The sequence below is a fragment of the Gymnoscopelus microlampas genome (assembly GCF_963454915.1).
Source record: "Gymnoscopelus microlampas genome assembly, chromosome: 20".
Classification (NCBI taxonomy): domain Eukaryota; kingdom Metazoa; phylum Chordata; class Actinopteri; order Myctophiformes; family Myctophidae; genus Gymnoscopelus; species Gymnoscopelus microlampas.
Window position 1 is genome coordinate 29,204,121 of NC_139957.1, and position 14,532 is coordinate 29,218,652.

At 43.1% G+C, this 14,532-nt stretch overlaps 2 protein-coding genes across 2 annotated transcripts; one reads left to right on the top strand and one right to left on the bottom strand.

Annotated features, from left to right (window-relative positions):
- Window positions 1-9,039: 9,039 nt before the first annotated feature.
- Window positions 9,040-10,728, bottom strand: LOC311036074 (E3 ubiquitin/ISG15 ligase TRIM25-like; the record flags this gene model as incomplete). Its single annotated transcript, XM_084044598.1, has 1 exon — window positions 9,040-10,728. The coding sequence occupies one exon, from the start codon at window positions 10,726-10,728 to the stop codon at window positions 9,040-9,042; it is 1,689 nt and encodes a 562-aa protein (XP_083900724.1).
- Window positions 10,729-13,508: 2,780 nt separating this feature from the next.
- Window positions 13,509-13,802, top strand: LOC311036075 (transmembrane protein 242-like; the record flags this gene model as incomplete). The annotated part of the gene is made up of 1 exon (XM_084044599.1): window positions 13,509-13,802. The coding sequence occupies one exon, from the start codon at window positions 13,509-13,511 to the stop codon at window positions 13,800-13,802; it is 294 nt and encodes a 97-aa protein (XP_083900725.1).
- Between the last annotated feature and the right edge of the window lie 730 nt (window positions 13,803-14,532).

Genomic DNA, 14,532 nt, shown 5'->3' on the forward strand with positions numbered 1-14,532 from the left:
CACACACACACACACACACACACACACACACACACACACACACACACACACACACACACACACACACACACACACACACACACACACACACACACACACACACACACACACACACACACACACACACGCACACACACACACACACGCCCCTAATCAAGCACTTATTTACCACCATTCCCACCTCCGATCCTTTCGGAGTAGGATCTCCAGGAAATGTGGATTGCATTCTGCTAATGTTTTTCAGCTATTCAAGTGTGAATTAGTATATTTTAACGTAGGACATAAATATGTTGCCGATCCTTTCTCAGCCCTCAGTTGCTTCTCAACCCACGGGCACACACAAGACAAACATATTACACTTTCACCGCAAACTGCACACCTTGTGCTTGCCGAATGTGTGAAGAGCCAAGTGCACTCAAAATGTTATTCTGCAGCAAGAAATAACTAGATCCACAATGTCTGTCACCTAATTATCTAGTATCCCTTTCCAGTATTGTGGAGAATTTCAAATTTTCCCTAGCGACAGTATGAGGCTAGAGCCTAGAGGACACCTCTATGTCACTGACAGATAAATGGCCCAGTCCCAGTAAATGCCCTCTCTGCCACTGATCTCTAACTGGCTTGTCAAACCATAATAAAAAGGTGGATGGCTGGGAATCCTCCCCTACTGTTTATGGCTGTAGTAGTGTAACCTTTTTTATATATATATTTCTGGCAATTACTGCTGAAGTTCCTTTAGGAATTCATTCTATGCCATTGTAACACAATGTACAATATAAAAAAATAAGTCTCAAATATTGAGAATGCTTCAAAGATTTAGTACAGTATGATTCATGTCCTCTGCCTTGAATAATTCTTTTATAATCACAACCTTGATCCCTTGAGGTACCTTTAGACATAACATCTTTTTATTCACAGTGTAGCTTTGTTAATGTCATCTTTCATAGTGTTAGTATTAAATATTCATAACCATTTTTGGCTTAATTACATCCAGTCAAAACCAATTAATTTGGCACATGAGCCTTGTTAGACTAGATCATTATAATTATTATTATTATAGTATTTATTTTCAATAGGACAGTGAACAGAGAGACTGCAAAGGCATAGGAGAGGGGGCATGATATGCAGTAAAGTGGCTTGGGTCGGATTTGAACCAGGGTCATCTGCGGGAAGGACTATTTACCCATTTATCTGGTACGCACTCTTGACCACCAGGGTGCCCTATAATTATTACATTAACCTGAACTCTTAGCCTCTCTTATAGTCACAGAGCAGGATACATTCTGTTCAGTGCATTTGGAAACACTTCCGCCCTCTCTCAACCATATAAACCTGGATTCAGCCTGTACTGTGGTTTTGTGGTGCAATTCCCATTGCTCTCTTGGGACAAGGCCTTTTCCTGTAACCAGCTGCTATAATATGAGCCCACTTGGGAAGAGAAAAAAGACACTTGGAAGGAGACATCTGGAATGATGGGCAAAACAACAGTGTAACTCAACTACATTAATTTAATGTAACCATGGTAATGATTCAAACAGGCTGCACTGTTGAGTTCTAAAAAAATCAATCAATGTCTCTGCATTGCTATAAACCCAGCACGGACTCACTGACAGACCCATGAGGCTCCCCAAGTGACTGTCAAATTGAAAATTCCCAGACAGTTTTTTTTTATTCGGACACCGCTATGAGAGCCTGTCGCATTTGAACTGCACTGGAATAGAGGGAACCCAAACCGATGGATCTGGGGTGGGAGATAAAGGGGAATCAAAGCATATCACAGGGGCCTTTTACAAATGTCTAGATAACAGAATCAATTGGGCTAGCTGTTCGACCCACAGTCTCACAAGCAATCCCATGCATTGTCCACGTTGCCAAGGAGATGACTCTTTGGTGTGCCACAGCCACACTAGTGCAAGTGGTTCTCAACCTTTTTCAGGCCGTGACCCCCCTGGGGACCCCCGCACTCTGATAAGCACCTGGAATAGGAGTTGAGGCATTACATTTAGTTTGACTCAGTTACACAGATAGATGTTGTCGAAATAGCCGATCTACAAGCTCACAACGCCTCGCAGCTTGTAGATCGGCTATTCTTATATTATTTGACAATTTGGCCTATGTTCGATTTTTTTTTATAGTATAGTTTGTTGATTACTTTTGATGTGGTAATGGTCTTTTTCTTTCTTTACTTTTTTTGAAGTATTAAAAAGCTCTTAAGTCCTCAAATTGTCACTTCACTGTCATCTGGGGACCCCCCCAAAATCATGTGGGAACCCTCCTGGGGGTCCCGACCCACATGTTGAGAACCACTGCCATACAGAGTCAGGATTTCAGACCAACACTGAACAGACTGAAGCCTTCAGCTTTCATGATTAGCCATGTGGAAATGCTAATATTTAAAATGCAGGCCTATTGCTACCTTACAAACGAGTGTATTGGCTTTTTCTTTTAGAGTTAACGTAGAAAAGAATGTCTAACACATTCTAGACTACATCATCCACCGCTTGGTAAATGATTAAAAGAAAGTAGTACCACATCATTGAATGTTGGACCATTCAGTGTCAGCCTTGATGACTTATTGATCCTGTTGTTAAATGTCACCTTGAAAAAAGATTGAACAATCTTATCATTCATCTGAATCTGTTCGTCTAATTGGAAGTAAAGAGCAAACATCACCAAACACTGAATACTTGCTGTTATAAATGTCATATATTCTATTATGGGTGTTTTTTTTATGGACTGAAAAGTGCCAGTGAGAAAGCACAAAATGAGAGGGAAATTTATATTTTAAGGTAGTTATGAATGAATGAGGCAGGCAAGTCAATGGGCCTCCTTAAATTTTGCTTGGGTCCCTCCCACATGCTCTCCCATCCCTCCCCTCCCCTCCCCTGCAGCTCCCCTCCCCTGCAGCCTCTATTGTGTGTCCTGACCAGCACTTTGCATGCTGCATTGGTTTGTTCATCACTGTTTAACTAACAGACAGACAGACAGACAGACAGACAGACAGACAGATTTAGGATCAGGATGCATAATATAAGACAATAGGCTGGAGTGAAAATGAATGATGATGATTGTCCCTCCCTTCATCTCATTGCACGAAGAAAATGAAAGAACTATAGAAAACAGCACAAATCTCCACCAGGAAGCATGCCCTACCTCCCTCCGTCTTTGTCTGGGGCATGTGATGATAATGTTTTGGGGTTGTGTGCATGTAAGAAAAGGCACAGGGCAATGGGGCGAGGGATATAATAAAGGGCGTCCTTACATCACTACAGTGCAACCGGATTTACAGAGTGACGGAAATTAGTGTGGCATGTTGCCATCACTAGGACAAACACAACATTACAATGACACCTAAAGGCCGATTCATAGTCCAGATGTGGCATACACGGACCGGTATACACAGGGGTCCCTGCGGACTAAAATGATGCAATAGCGGACCACAACATACATCTTTTTCTTCTTTCTTTCTGTTTTAGCCCCATCATTCTCATTTTTCACTTCACTTCACTTCACTTCACATCCTCTCCTCTCCTCTCCTCTCCTCTCCTCTCCTCTCCTCTCCTCTCTCCACTCCACACCACTCAACGTACCTGTGTCAATCAATCAATACAAGGTCAGGATATCAGACAGTCTGTAAACAGATTCTTCAGTGGTGTGTGTGTGTGTGTGTGTGTGTGCGCGCGCGCGCGCGTGTGCGTGCGTGCGTGCGTGCGTGCGTGCGTGCGTGTGTGTGCGTGTGCGTGTGTGTCCTTTGTAAGTGCTGGATACTGCTGTAATAAATGTATCATTTACTATTCCTACAAGCAATGATGTATAGTATTCTATGTGTTGTTTTTGTTAATTAACCTTCATTAGTAGTACCAGGGCAATGCCCATTGGGAATGATGCCCGTTGGAACACATGCCCCTCAACTTATGCAATACCCATCAGAGTACCCATTGAACCCGTTGTCAGAGTATACTTAGTGCAGTACCCATTATCTTGGAGGCTATGATATTAGTTCTATGACTAGAAAATGTGCACCTCGGAGCACAAGTCTCCGCCAGCAAATATTGATTAATCCTGTCTAAGCTATTTATATTACGTATTGTGATGACACCAGTGTGTCTACATAATGTATTGCTCCGCCATTTCTCAGCCATTTCGTTATTATTCCTGTCTTACCTCAATTTGAAAGAGACACAGACTCTTTCAAAGTGACACATCTATTTATAGGCCGCTATACGTCATGCGTCTCACTAGCCAATCAGAGCACACTCTTTCAACGTATTGTCATGTGTCACGTGAGGCTTGACCAATGTTAGCTTGGCCGAGGGGGGGGGGGGGGGGGGGGAGTGAAAACATAGACAATAACATACACATGCTTATACATACATCGGGGATGTCCATTGTCCATGCAGGAGCATAATAGGGACACACACACACACACACACACACACACAGACAGACAGACAGACAGACAGACAGACAGACAGACAGACAGACAGACAGACAGACAGACAGACAGACAGACAGACAGACACACACACACACACACACACACACACAGATTCCGTGCATTGATAGATATATAATTTTGCCTCTTCATATACAGTAGGAAGTATTTGCATTTATATTTCCGGTTTCTCTAAACTTGGAAACATCATGAGCTTATTGATTGGGTAGCACTTCTATATTGATTGAAAGAGATTGCATTGGTCTTAAGCAACATCTCATTGACTGTGGCAGGTCAGACTAAGATATCCTGATTGATGATTATAATGTGCTCCTATAATCCCTCTGGGATTAGCCTGGAAAACCAGACGAATCTACTCTGGGATAGCAGAACCATTACAATGGGCCAGACAGTGCAAGCTCACTTAAAGCTCTGTCTCCACAGACATTCTTTATGTGAGATGGGAAGTAAGGGCTCTACAAGAGTCATAACTTTCAGACAAGTAGTATTGTAATTGTAATTGCAATGGCAAATCAACGTGTGTGCAACTCCTATTTCTGGATGTCTCATTCAGCGGGGGAACTGTGCCCTCCACCCTGCCCCCAAGCACAAAGGCACTTCCTGTAGCATCTTTAAAAAGAAAGGCCATTTATTCCTGGGGGTAACGAGACAAAACATCATGGGATATTGACTATATAAGGAGTTTATGGACCTTGTTACTACAATGAGCCTCAACCACGTTGAGGAAGCGTTGGTAAACAAAATGTACATTAGTCAACCAGAGAGACTGAATGCGAAGTCGATGACATACATGCATGTGTGAATGACAGTGTATGCGCAAGAAGGTTGAGTAAGGTGAATTTATATTAACTTTGAAAGAAAGGCAGGCAGCTATATCATTAATGTGGCTGTGGGCAGTTGACTCCAAAAGAGTCAATACATTCGTCGACTCCGATAAGTCTTGGAATCAGGGTTGACTCTTGACCAATGAATCTAGTCTAAATGCGATTCTTGAACTCTGTTGTTTCCAGATGCTTTCTGCCCCCTCCCCCCCTTTTTTATTACAAACCAGTGATTGGCTCAAGGAAGATAAATTAGTGTCCTCAGTCAAAGCCAATTATTTACCCACAATGGTGGGAAATGTATTGAATTAAATTTGGCATAACATCGGTTCTCTGATAACATTCAAATAGCCGATAATAGGGTTAAAGTGGTTGAGCTGATTGTGATGCTAACACATTTTGCTGGGGACCCCCTGAACCCCTTCAAGGAGGGACCCACCAGGGGAGTGGGTCCTCGCTGTCAAGCAGTGGTTCTCAAAGTGGGGTCAGAGGAGTCCTCGGACCCCACTTTGAGAACCACTGCTTGACAAGAGCGTTAATCTAAATGTTATTGCATACTTTTAACAAGCAACTCTTGCATACAAATGTGCTCTGTGGCACAGACTGACAGTAGCTGTAGCTAGTAATATGCATTGAAAATGAGCTGGTACGACGGTATGACATATGTCATGCAGTTTCTATGACTGTCTCAGAATTATTAACATACACTCCTGTTTATATAAAATATCAACCTTAATGTCATCGTATACTACTCATTATAATACTCACTTCAAGTGAGTACACGAAGTGAGAATCATGCATCCCGTCAATTTTCTTATGTCTGTAAGTTAAGTTAAGTGTGACGTGGGGGAAAAAAAGACTACATCAAACTTGTTGTGGGTGAGCATTTGAACAAACAAATAATCTAAATACTGTACTCTGCAATACACACTGCCCTCTGGTGTTTCAAAGTTATTGTTGCAGGCGATGTCACCTTCAAGATTTCAAAATGTCAAAGACTTTATTTGTCACTAAATAAGAAAAAGAGGTTGCGCATCAACAATGGGTTTCCTCAGTGGAGTGCTAGACCCAAAGTCCAGCATACACATCAAAAGAAGGAATTTAAAAAAAGGTAGCACATCCAAAATGTCAATTAAATGGAGGACAAAGTACTCACATTTCCACTTTTTTTATTGGCACACACACACACCACTGAAGCCAGAGTCATAACAGGTATTCAAGCTGCATTAGAATGTGACTGCACTTCATACCTGCAAACCTCAGATAACAGGAGATTTTTTCGCAGGGGGGGGGGGGAGCATAGAACCTTTGGTTCCCGTCTCCTACCGGCTAATGTATCCGGTAGGAGACACAGAGTAGATTATTTGTGTCTCCTACCGGATACACACCCGGTCATCAAATTATTGTTTTAGGAATGCCACAAAAACAAAAATAAATCCATGAATTCAAGGCTTCATGGGGTGTGCAATTGATAGAAAATAAGTATTTTTTTGGGTGAACTCCTCCTTTAAGGTGTCCACCAACTATCCGCTGCCCTACTGGCACCTTCACACGTTTGCACATGTTTCTTGTAGTGGTTTTAACTGTAGTTTCTGGATGTTAGTGTTCAAAACATGCTTCACAGTAAAGAACAGGACTTGAACCTTGTAGAAGTGTCTTAACACAGTGACCTACCATGCTGCCTGCTTACAATTCGTTTTCCTCATCGTTTAACTAACAACAAAAAAACATACAAACAAAATATATCAAGATATGCAGTTGAATTTATTTTAGTTTTTATATACTGTAGTATATCGTTGTTTGTTGTGCTGCTGCTTGTCTGGATTGTTTATGGAGCAGTATGGAGCACAATGGAGCCTCTGGCTTTTTTGTGATAAATCCATTTGGCTCTGATTGGTAACAAGTCCAACAATAGCTCACTGTGTAAAGAAGACACTCTCTACATGATGCATAGGACCTGGGTTCTAATCCGACAAGTAGATGATTTACATTTTGAAGATTCTTGAAATTTCTTTGACAATTTCTTAATGCTTTAGAAAGTTTTTTTTTTAAAAACTTTGTCTTTATTTTTCAGACCAGAACAAAACATACGTTCAAAATGGACATTACAAAAAAGAAAGCAAAAAACAAAACAGAAGAAAAAAGACAATACAGTAGAGAACAATACAATAAAAGAAAAAGGGAAGGGACAATACAGGGGGGGGGGGGGTATACCCTATTTACTCTTATACAAATACCATTTCTCCCAACGTTTCTCAAATATCTCTGCCTTAATCCTCAGAGTCATTTTTTCCATAAGACATATTTCTTCAATAATATCAAACCAATGCTCCTCTCTAGGAGGGTCTGTTTTCAGCCATTTTCTTGTGATGGCTTTTTTAGCTGCCAGTGTCAAGATTTTGAACAGGTAAACATCCTCATGTCCTATTATGTCCTCTGGTGTCAATCCGAGATATAAAATCCGGGGATCACAGACAATCTTGTAACCCATTACTTCCTCCAAAATCCGGAGAACACTGTCCCAGAATGACTGTATTTTCTTACACGACCAGAATATATGTGAATGATTGGCGTTCAGATGCCCACACTGTCTCCACTTTAGAAAGTTTTAAGTACAAATCTTTTTTTATGGGGCCTTATGAGTATGTGTATACATTAGCTTTTTATGTATTTATCATTAACTTATGACTTTCACTCCATTACATTTCAAAGACAAATATTGTGCTTTTGACTCCATTACATTTATAGGCAGGGGGAAAACAATACATTATGAATTACGAATTCCACTTAAAGGACATGTCCGGAATAAAATAACATATAGACGTTTTATCTTACTTGTAGAAAAAAACGCCTATATGTTATGTAGATTCCAATTTAGAGGATTGTTGAATCAACATTGATTTAGAGTGAGTTATGGTTGAAAATACAACGTTTATTCAACATTTAATACAATTAGCGCTTTCTGTATAATTTCAATGTTAGGTTTCAACGTGGATTCAATATTTCTGCCTAACCATATTTCAACATTTATTAACTCATCATTTTCTATCTGGATTTTTTTTTAGTTTAGAACATAGAACCTTTGGTTTATAAACCCCTGACTTTAAGGCTTGTGCCATGCTGGCATGGACAATACAAGTGAGAACAAAATACTTAACCTTGTAGAATTGAGATGGAGAGTGAACCCAAAACCTTTTGCTTATAAACCACCGACTGCAGCTCTCGTGCATCAGAAGCATGGAAGATGAAAGTGAGGACGAAATACTTAACTTTGTAGAATTTAGATGGCGAGTGGAAATGGAAAAACATTTCTAATGGTGGTATTGGACCCTAAACTTTGTGCTTATAAACCACTGACGCAGCTTTTTTAATTAATTTACAAAAAAACACAAAAAGTTAGAATATGGAGATAGGAGGTTTCTGCCCGACAGCAACACTTGCAGTTGCCAGCAAAGACAAAATAATTGTTACAGGCCTTTCGTTAAAAGAAGGAAATTAATGACATGTTTTACAAACATTATCATAAAATGTTCAGATTGTCCAGAACCGCCAATCCAACTAATATGTCCATATATAGGCATATACTGTATCCAGTTGTCCAGAACATCTGATCCAACCGATATGCTCATATATGGGCATGCCAATATATGGGCATACACTGATGACATCATATATCTCCATATATGGGCATTAAAAGGAACAAGGACTGACAGATAGAGATCTCCATACATGGGCACAGAAGAGACAGACAGACGGGTACAGCTACTCTGACAAAGGCCCTGACACTGACTCAGACATATCGGTTGGATCTGCAGTGCAACGTAGGTGGGAGTGCCATGTAGCGGCCCGAAATCCACCCTTACGTCCTTGCTTGCGGGATGACTGTCTGGAGCTTGAGACAATGGAGCTTGAGCGTGACTTAGAGAGGGTAGGTCCTGGAATGAAGACTGACCTGGACTGAAGACTGACCTTGAATGAAGACTGACCAGGAATCACTAGAGTTGAGTGCATTGGGACATTTGTATGTTCATTGGACTGCGCCAATTCTTGCTGTTTTTGCTGTGTGCTGGGAGTTGGATCGGCAGTGCAACGTAGGTGGGAGTGCCATGTAGCGGCCCGAAATCCACCCTTACGTCCTTGCTTGCGGGATGACTGTCTGGAGCTTGAGACAATGGAGCTTGAGCGTGACTTAGAGAGGGTAGGTCCTGGAATGAAGACTGACCTGGACTGAAGACTGACCTGGAATGAAGACTGACCAGGAATCACTAGAGTTGAGTGCATTGGGACATTTGTATGTTCATTGGACTGCGCCAATCCTTGCTGTTTTTGCTGTGTGCTGGGAGTTGGAGACTGTATGATTGTCACCTCTCTCACTTTATCATAGATGCGGTAAAATCCACCCTGACAGGCATCCTGCAGCATGTTTTTAAAACTGGAGACAGATGCCATCAAAGGGCCAAAGATGAAGCCGGTGTCAGTATTAACTGACGGTACTTCCAATACCGGGGGAGGGTGGAGAGACTGGCAGCTCTGAAGGAAATGAATGTGATCCTCGGTTTGTGAAAGCTTCTCGAGTTCAGCATCTCTATTCTTTAACTCAGTAATCTCCTTCTGAAGCTTCTTCAGCACTTCCTCAGCCTGACCACCAGCAGTCTTCTCCTGGCCTCTGATAAGCTCCCTCAGATCAAAACGATTCACCTCAATGGAATGGATGAGGGCTGTAAACATCTTGTCACACTCCTCAATGGCTGCCCGCGTGGAGCGAGAAAAGGACGAGCTGGCTTGATGAAGCTTCCTCTCCTCATTCTCCATCTCCTGGATTCTCTGCTGAGAGTTTTTCTTTATTTTCTTAAGGTCAGCCTGTTTCTCCTGTACCTCCGTCTCGGCAAGCACAGTGTTATGTCCTTTGTGCTCATCTGTTAAACACAGATAACAGATAAACTGCTTGTCGGTGCGACAGTACACTTCCAGCAGCTTGTTATGATGGCGACATATCATCTCCTGGAGGTTCTTCGAGGCTGGGACCAGTTTGTGGCTGTTGAAAGCAGGAGATTTGCAGTGAGGTTGCAGATGAGCCTCACAGTAGGACACCAGACATACCAGACAAGATCTGACAGCTTTGCCTTTTCTCCCGGTACAAACGTCACACGCAACATCTTCGGATCCGGCTAAACTCAAGATTTTGGGCTCTGAAGTTTCCTGAAGCCCCATGTTTTTGAATTTATCCACCACATCAGCCAGCATGATGTTTCTGCCAGGCTGCGGCCTGTCGTTGAAGGTCTGCCTGCACTGGGGGCAGTCCCACTCCCAGAAATGCTGGTCCCAGTAAAGCTGGATACAAGCCGAACAATAACTGTGACCACACGGAATGGTAACCGGGTCCTTCAGCACATCCAGACATATCGGACAACTGAATTGATCTTTGTTGAGCACAACACCGTCTTGGGCCATTTTCCAGCCAAATGTGAAGCTAAAACATCAAGCTGAAAAACAACTTGACAGCTGCTGTTTTGTTTAATGGAAGTGACAGGGCCGTCGTAAGCACATTATCCCCAAACCCTCAAATGTTGTTACATCACCGCTGCACACTGATTGGACAGAGTATTGATGACATGACATTTGTTATGATAGCAGAGAGTTTATACAGCATGGCGCCTAAGCAGCAAATCCATCTGGAAGAGCATTTGTATGTACAGTAGGTCCCCTGTGGTAAACCAGCTCAACATCTTCTGTGAGACTTTCTCTTGCTTTAATTATTCCCAATATGGAGATAACTGACGTCATAGTACTGATGTCAAACACTGGCGTCCAAGTTCTCAGTACCAGTAACAGCCTGTCTGCCTGTGTCCCTTTTGTGCCCATATAAAGAGATCTCTATATCTGTCTGTCCTTGTATCTCTTATGCCCATTATGCTGGGTGCATTGCCATAGCAATCAATTGGCTCATTTGGGCCACGGTCAGAGCATTTTCCGGTGGTTCTGGACAACCGCCTAAACGACCGACTCGGACGGTTCTCGAGATACGTGGATTACAGACGCACGTACGTACAGAGATTCCTTGTATTTTTTTGAAACGTCAATTCTGCTTGTGTCCATTGTGTCCATCTTCATTTAATATGGCTGAGTGAGTTCAGGTTGCTATGGTTACCACTGTGGCTAGTCAGAACTCGGAGGCTAAGTCTGACATCATGGACTCCATATTTGGCCATGGTGGCTGACCTGGATCTCCATCTTTGGGTATGGCGACCCATCGTGACCTCACCGTGATGACAAGAGCAAGCCTCACTGGGTAGTATAACCTGCACTCTCCACGGATCGGCTTTGTCCGCCTGCCTCAAGTCTGTCAAAAAAGTAGAGTATTATAACCCCTCAAAACGGGATTCAGGCCCATTTTTCCATACATCCATTGATAGTCCCTCAAAGACACACCCTCGGATCACACTGTTAGACATCGCTGGTTAAGACACCCTGTGGTGTGTCCTGGCCCTAGTTAACCAGTTCATTTCGTCCAAGATAGTGTTGTACAAGAGAAAACAAGTATCTTTCAGCCTTATAAGTTGATCTGTGAAGGGAAAGGAGTGGTGGCGTGCGGTGTAGACATGGCAGACAGCAGCAATCCCAGAGATAATTGGAAGAGCATCTTGTTGGTATTTGGGATCGGCTTTGTGGCGCAGATCTTTGCAGAATGTGCCCTGATCCGTGCCACGATCGCGATTCTGAACCCAGAGTTACAGGGTGCAGCGTTTGGTTACTTCATTAGTGCCGCTGCTGTTATCTTCCATATTCTGGCCACCCTGTGTTACATCATCAACCTGCTTAAACTCTTACAGTATATGCAGGACAGCAACGCTACCAGGGCGGAAGACAACAATGCTACCAGGGGGGAGGAGAAGGAGAAGGAGGAAGACAAGACTTTAAATCTGATGGACTACAATGCTACCACGGATGAGGAGGAAGACAACACTTTAGTGGACTACAATGCTACCATGGATGAGGAGGAAGACAAGACTTTAGTGGACTACAATGCCACCACGGATGAGGAGGAAGACAAGACTTTAGTAGACTACATTGCCACCACGGAGCAGGCAGACAAGACTTTAAATCTGATGAAGAAAAACACTGGAGATGATGGACCATTGGACCAGAAAGACAAGACTTTAGAGCGGATGAGGAAAAACGCTGCTGTAAATGATGGACCATCATCAGACCAGAATGCCAAGCAAAGCGTATCCATGGGAACGGGGGGACTGTGTAAGTTACGGTCTCGTATCCCAGTGAATGCCAAGCAAAGTGTATCCATGGGAACTACTGGGGGATGGCGTCCCATGGGGTCTCGTATCCCAGTGAAACTCTCCACTGACAAAAGGGAAAAGAAGGGGCTGTGTAAAATCAGCATGTGTAACTGAAGGCATGGTAGTCTACAACTTCCCTAACTGAGGAAGGAGAAGACCTGAGGCTGTGTACTTGTGTAATTGAGAAGACATGGTAGTCTACTGTACCAAGTGTTGGCGGTAACAGGAACCACAGTAGACATGGGGAATTGGCAACGACTAAATTGGGAAAAAATACAAAAGTTTTAAAAAGGCTTTTATAAGATCCAACTCAGTAGACAAAAAAAACACAAAAAGAAACACAAAAACTCCCCAAAAAAAGCTAAAATAATGTATTAAACCTGTAGGAAATTACGTGGATCTCTGGATCCACATAGAAATAGCGTGGCTCCAATGTGGATCTCAGACTTCATGTGACCAGCCATTTCTGATCTAGATCGGCCTACTCGGGAATGATGCAAGTCGGGAATTAATCGGTTATGCAATACCTGTTGTACCCATCTGTCTGTCCCTTTTATGCCCATATATGGAGTTCCTGTGAGGCATGCCCAAATATGGAGTCCAGGTCAGTCTCTTATGTCAGTACTATGACATCATATTGATGACATGGGTAGCCTACTCCATATATGGACATTTGTTTATCAATATTGTTTGGAGATCCGCTGATCCGACCGACCTGCCACGCAGCTCATCGATCCTCTCGGGTCGTTGGCAGTACGCACGTTGAGTATTAAGTCGATCGATTGGTTCTTGAGTTAGAGAGTGGTGTAACATCAACATGGCAGCAGAGAAGGAGGAAAGCAGTTTAAATGTCAGTGTTGATGTTAAACAAACACAGGATGAAGACAAAGTCTTTCTGTTGAAAGGAGCTGCCTTCCTGACCACGTGGCCACCGCTGGGATGATAGCTGGGTTTGGATCCACGTTGGCCGTGGCTAAGAAGAAAAGCCCAAAATGGTTTTACAAGGCTGTGGTACCAGAGAGCGGAGCGTCCCTGGCTCTGAGGGCGCTGGGCTGGGGGTCCCTGTATGCCTGGTGTGGAGTAGGTCTGCTCAGCTTTACTGTGTGGAAGGCCCTGGGTATTCATAGTCTGTTGGAGCTCAGAGACAAGATGCAGTCCATCTTCCCAGCCATCCCCAAGAACCCAGACACAGACTCCCAAACAGAATGGGAGTCACTTTTCAAGTCCAAATAAGGAAGAAAGGGGGAGGGTTAATCTGTTCTGCAGCTGGCTGCAGATTGGACGGCCTTAATGGGACATGCCATCATGTGAATAAAGAGACAATTTGCATTAGTGCTACTTGCAGTCTGCTTTCCAGTACGCTAAAACGTCTCCAGTCATGTGATTCAAGAAGGGGAGTTACGCTTTATTTATGAGGCAACAAACAGTCACGCACCCAAAATAGCAGATCTAGAGGTTGTGGATAGGCCATCTTTGGCACGCAACACCATCATGAACTAGAAAAAGTGCTCCTCGGAGCACAGGTCTCCGCCAGGTCAGGTACGTTATTGTGGCCTCCTGGTGGCGCTATAATAGGCCAATTTGAAAAGGGTGCAATTTCTTCTTAGGCCTTTCACGGCAATCGGACACTGTATTCATGATTTGTGGCATTTTGTTCCAAAAAAGTGTTTTGCTAAATTAGACCTGCTGGTGGCGCTATAACAGGCCAATGTCAAATGGGTGGCATTTCTTCCTCGGCTTAAGGGAATGTGCGTGTGAAATTTCACGGAAATTGCAAGCTGCGTTCATGATTTGAGGCAATTTGTTCATAACGGACCAATCCTGCAAACTTTGGAAGCCAACCTTAGCCAATCAGGATGGAATATGGGAAATCGGGCAGATCCGTGTTGATCACATGACTGTAGAGATACTGTGTACCAATTTGCATGAGGTTTGGATAAAATCTGTAGGAGTAATGTAAAAA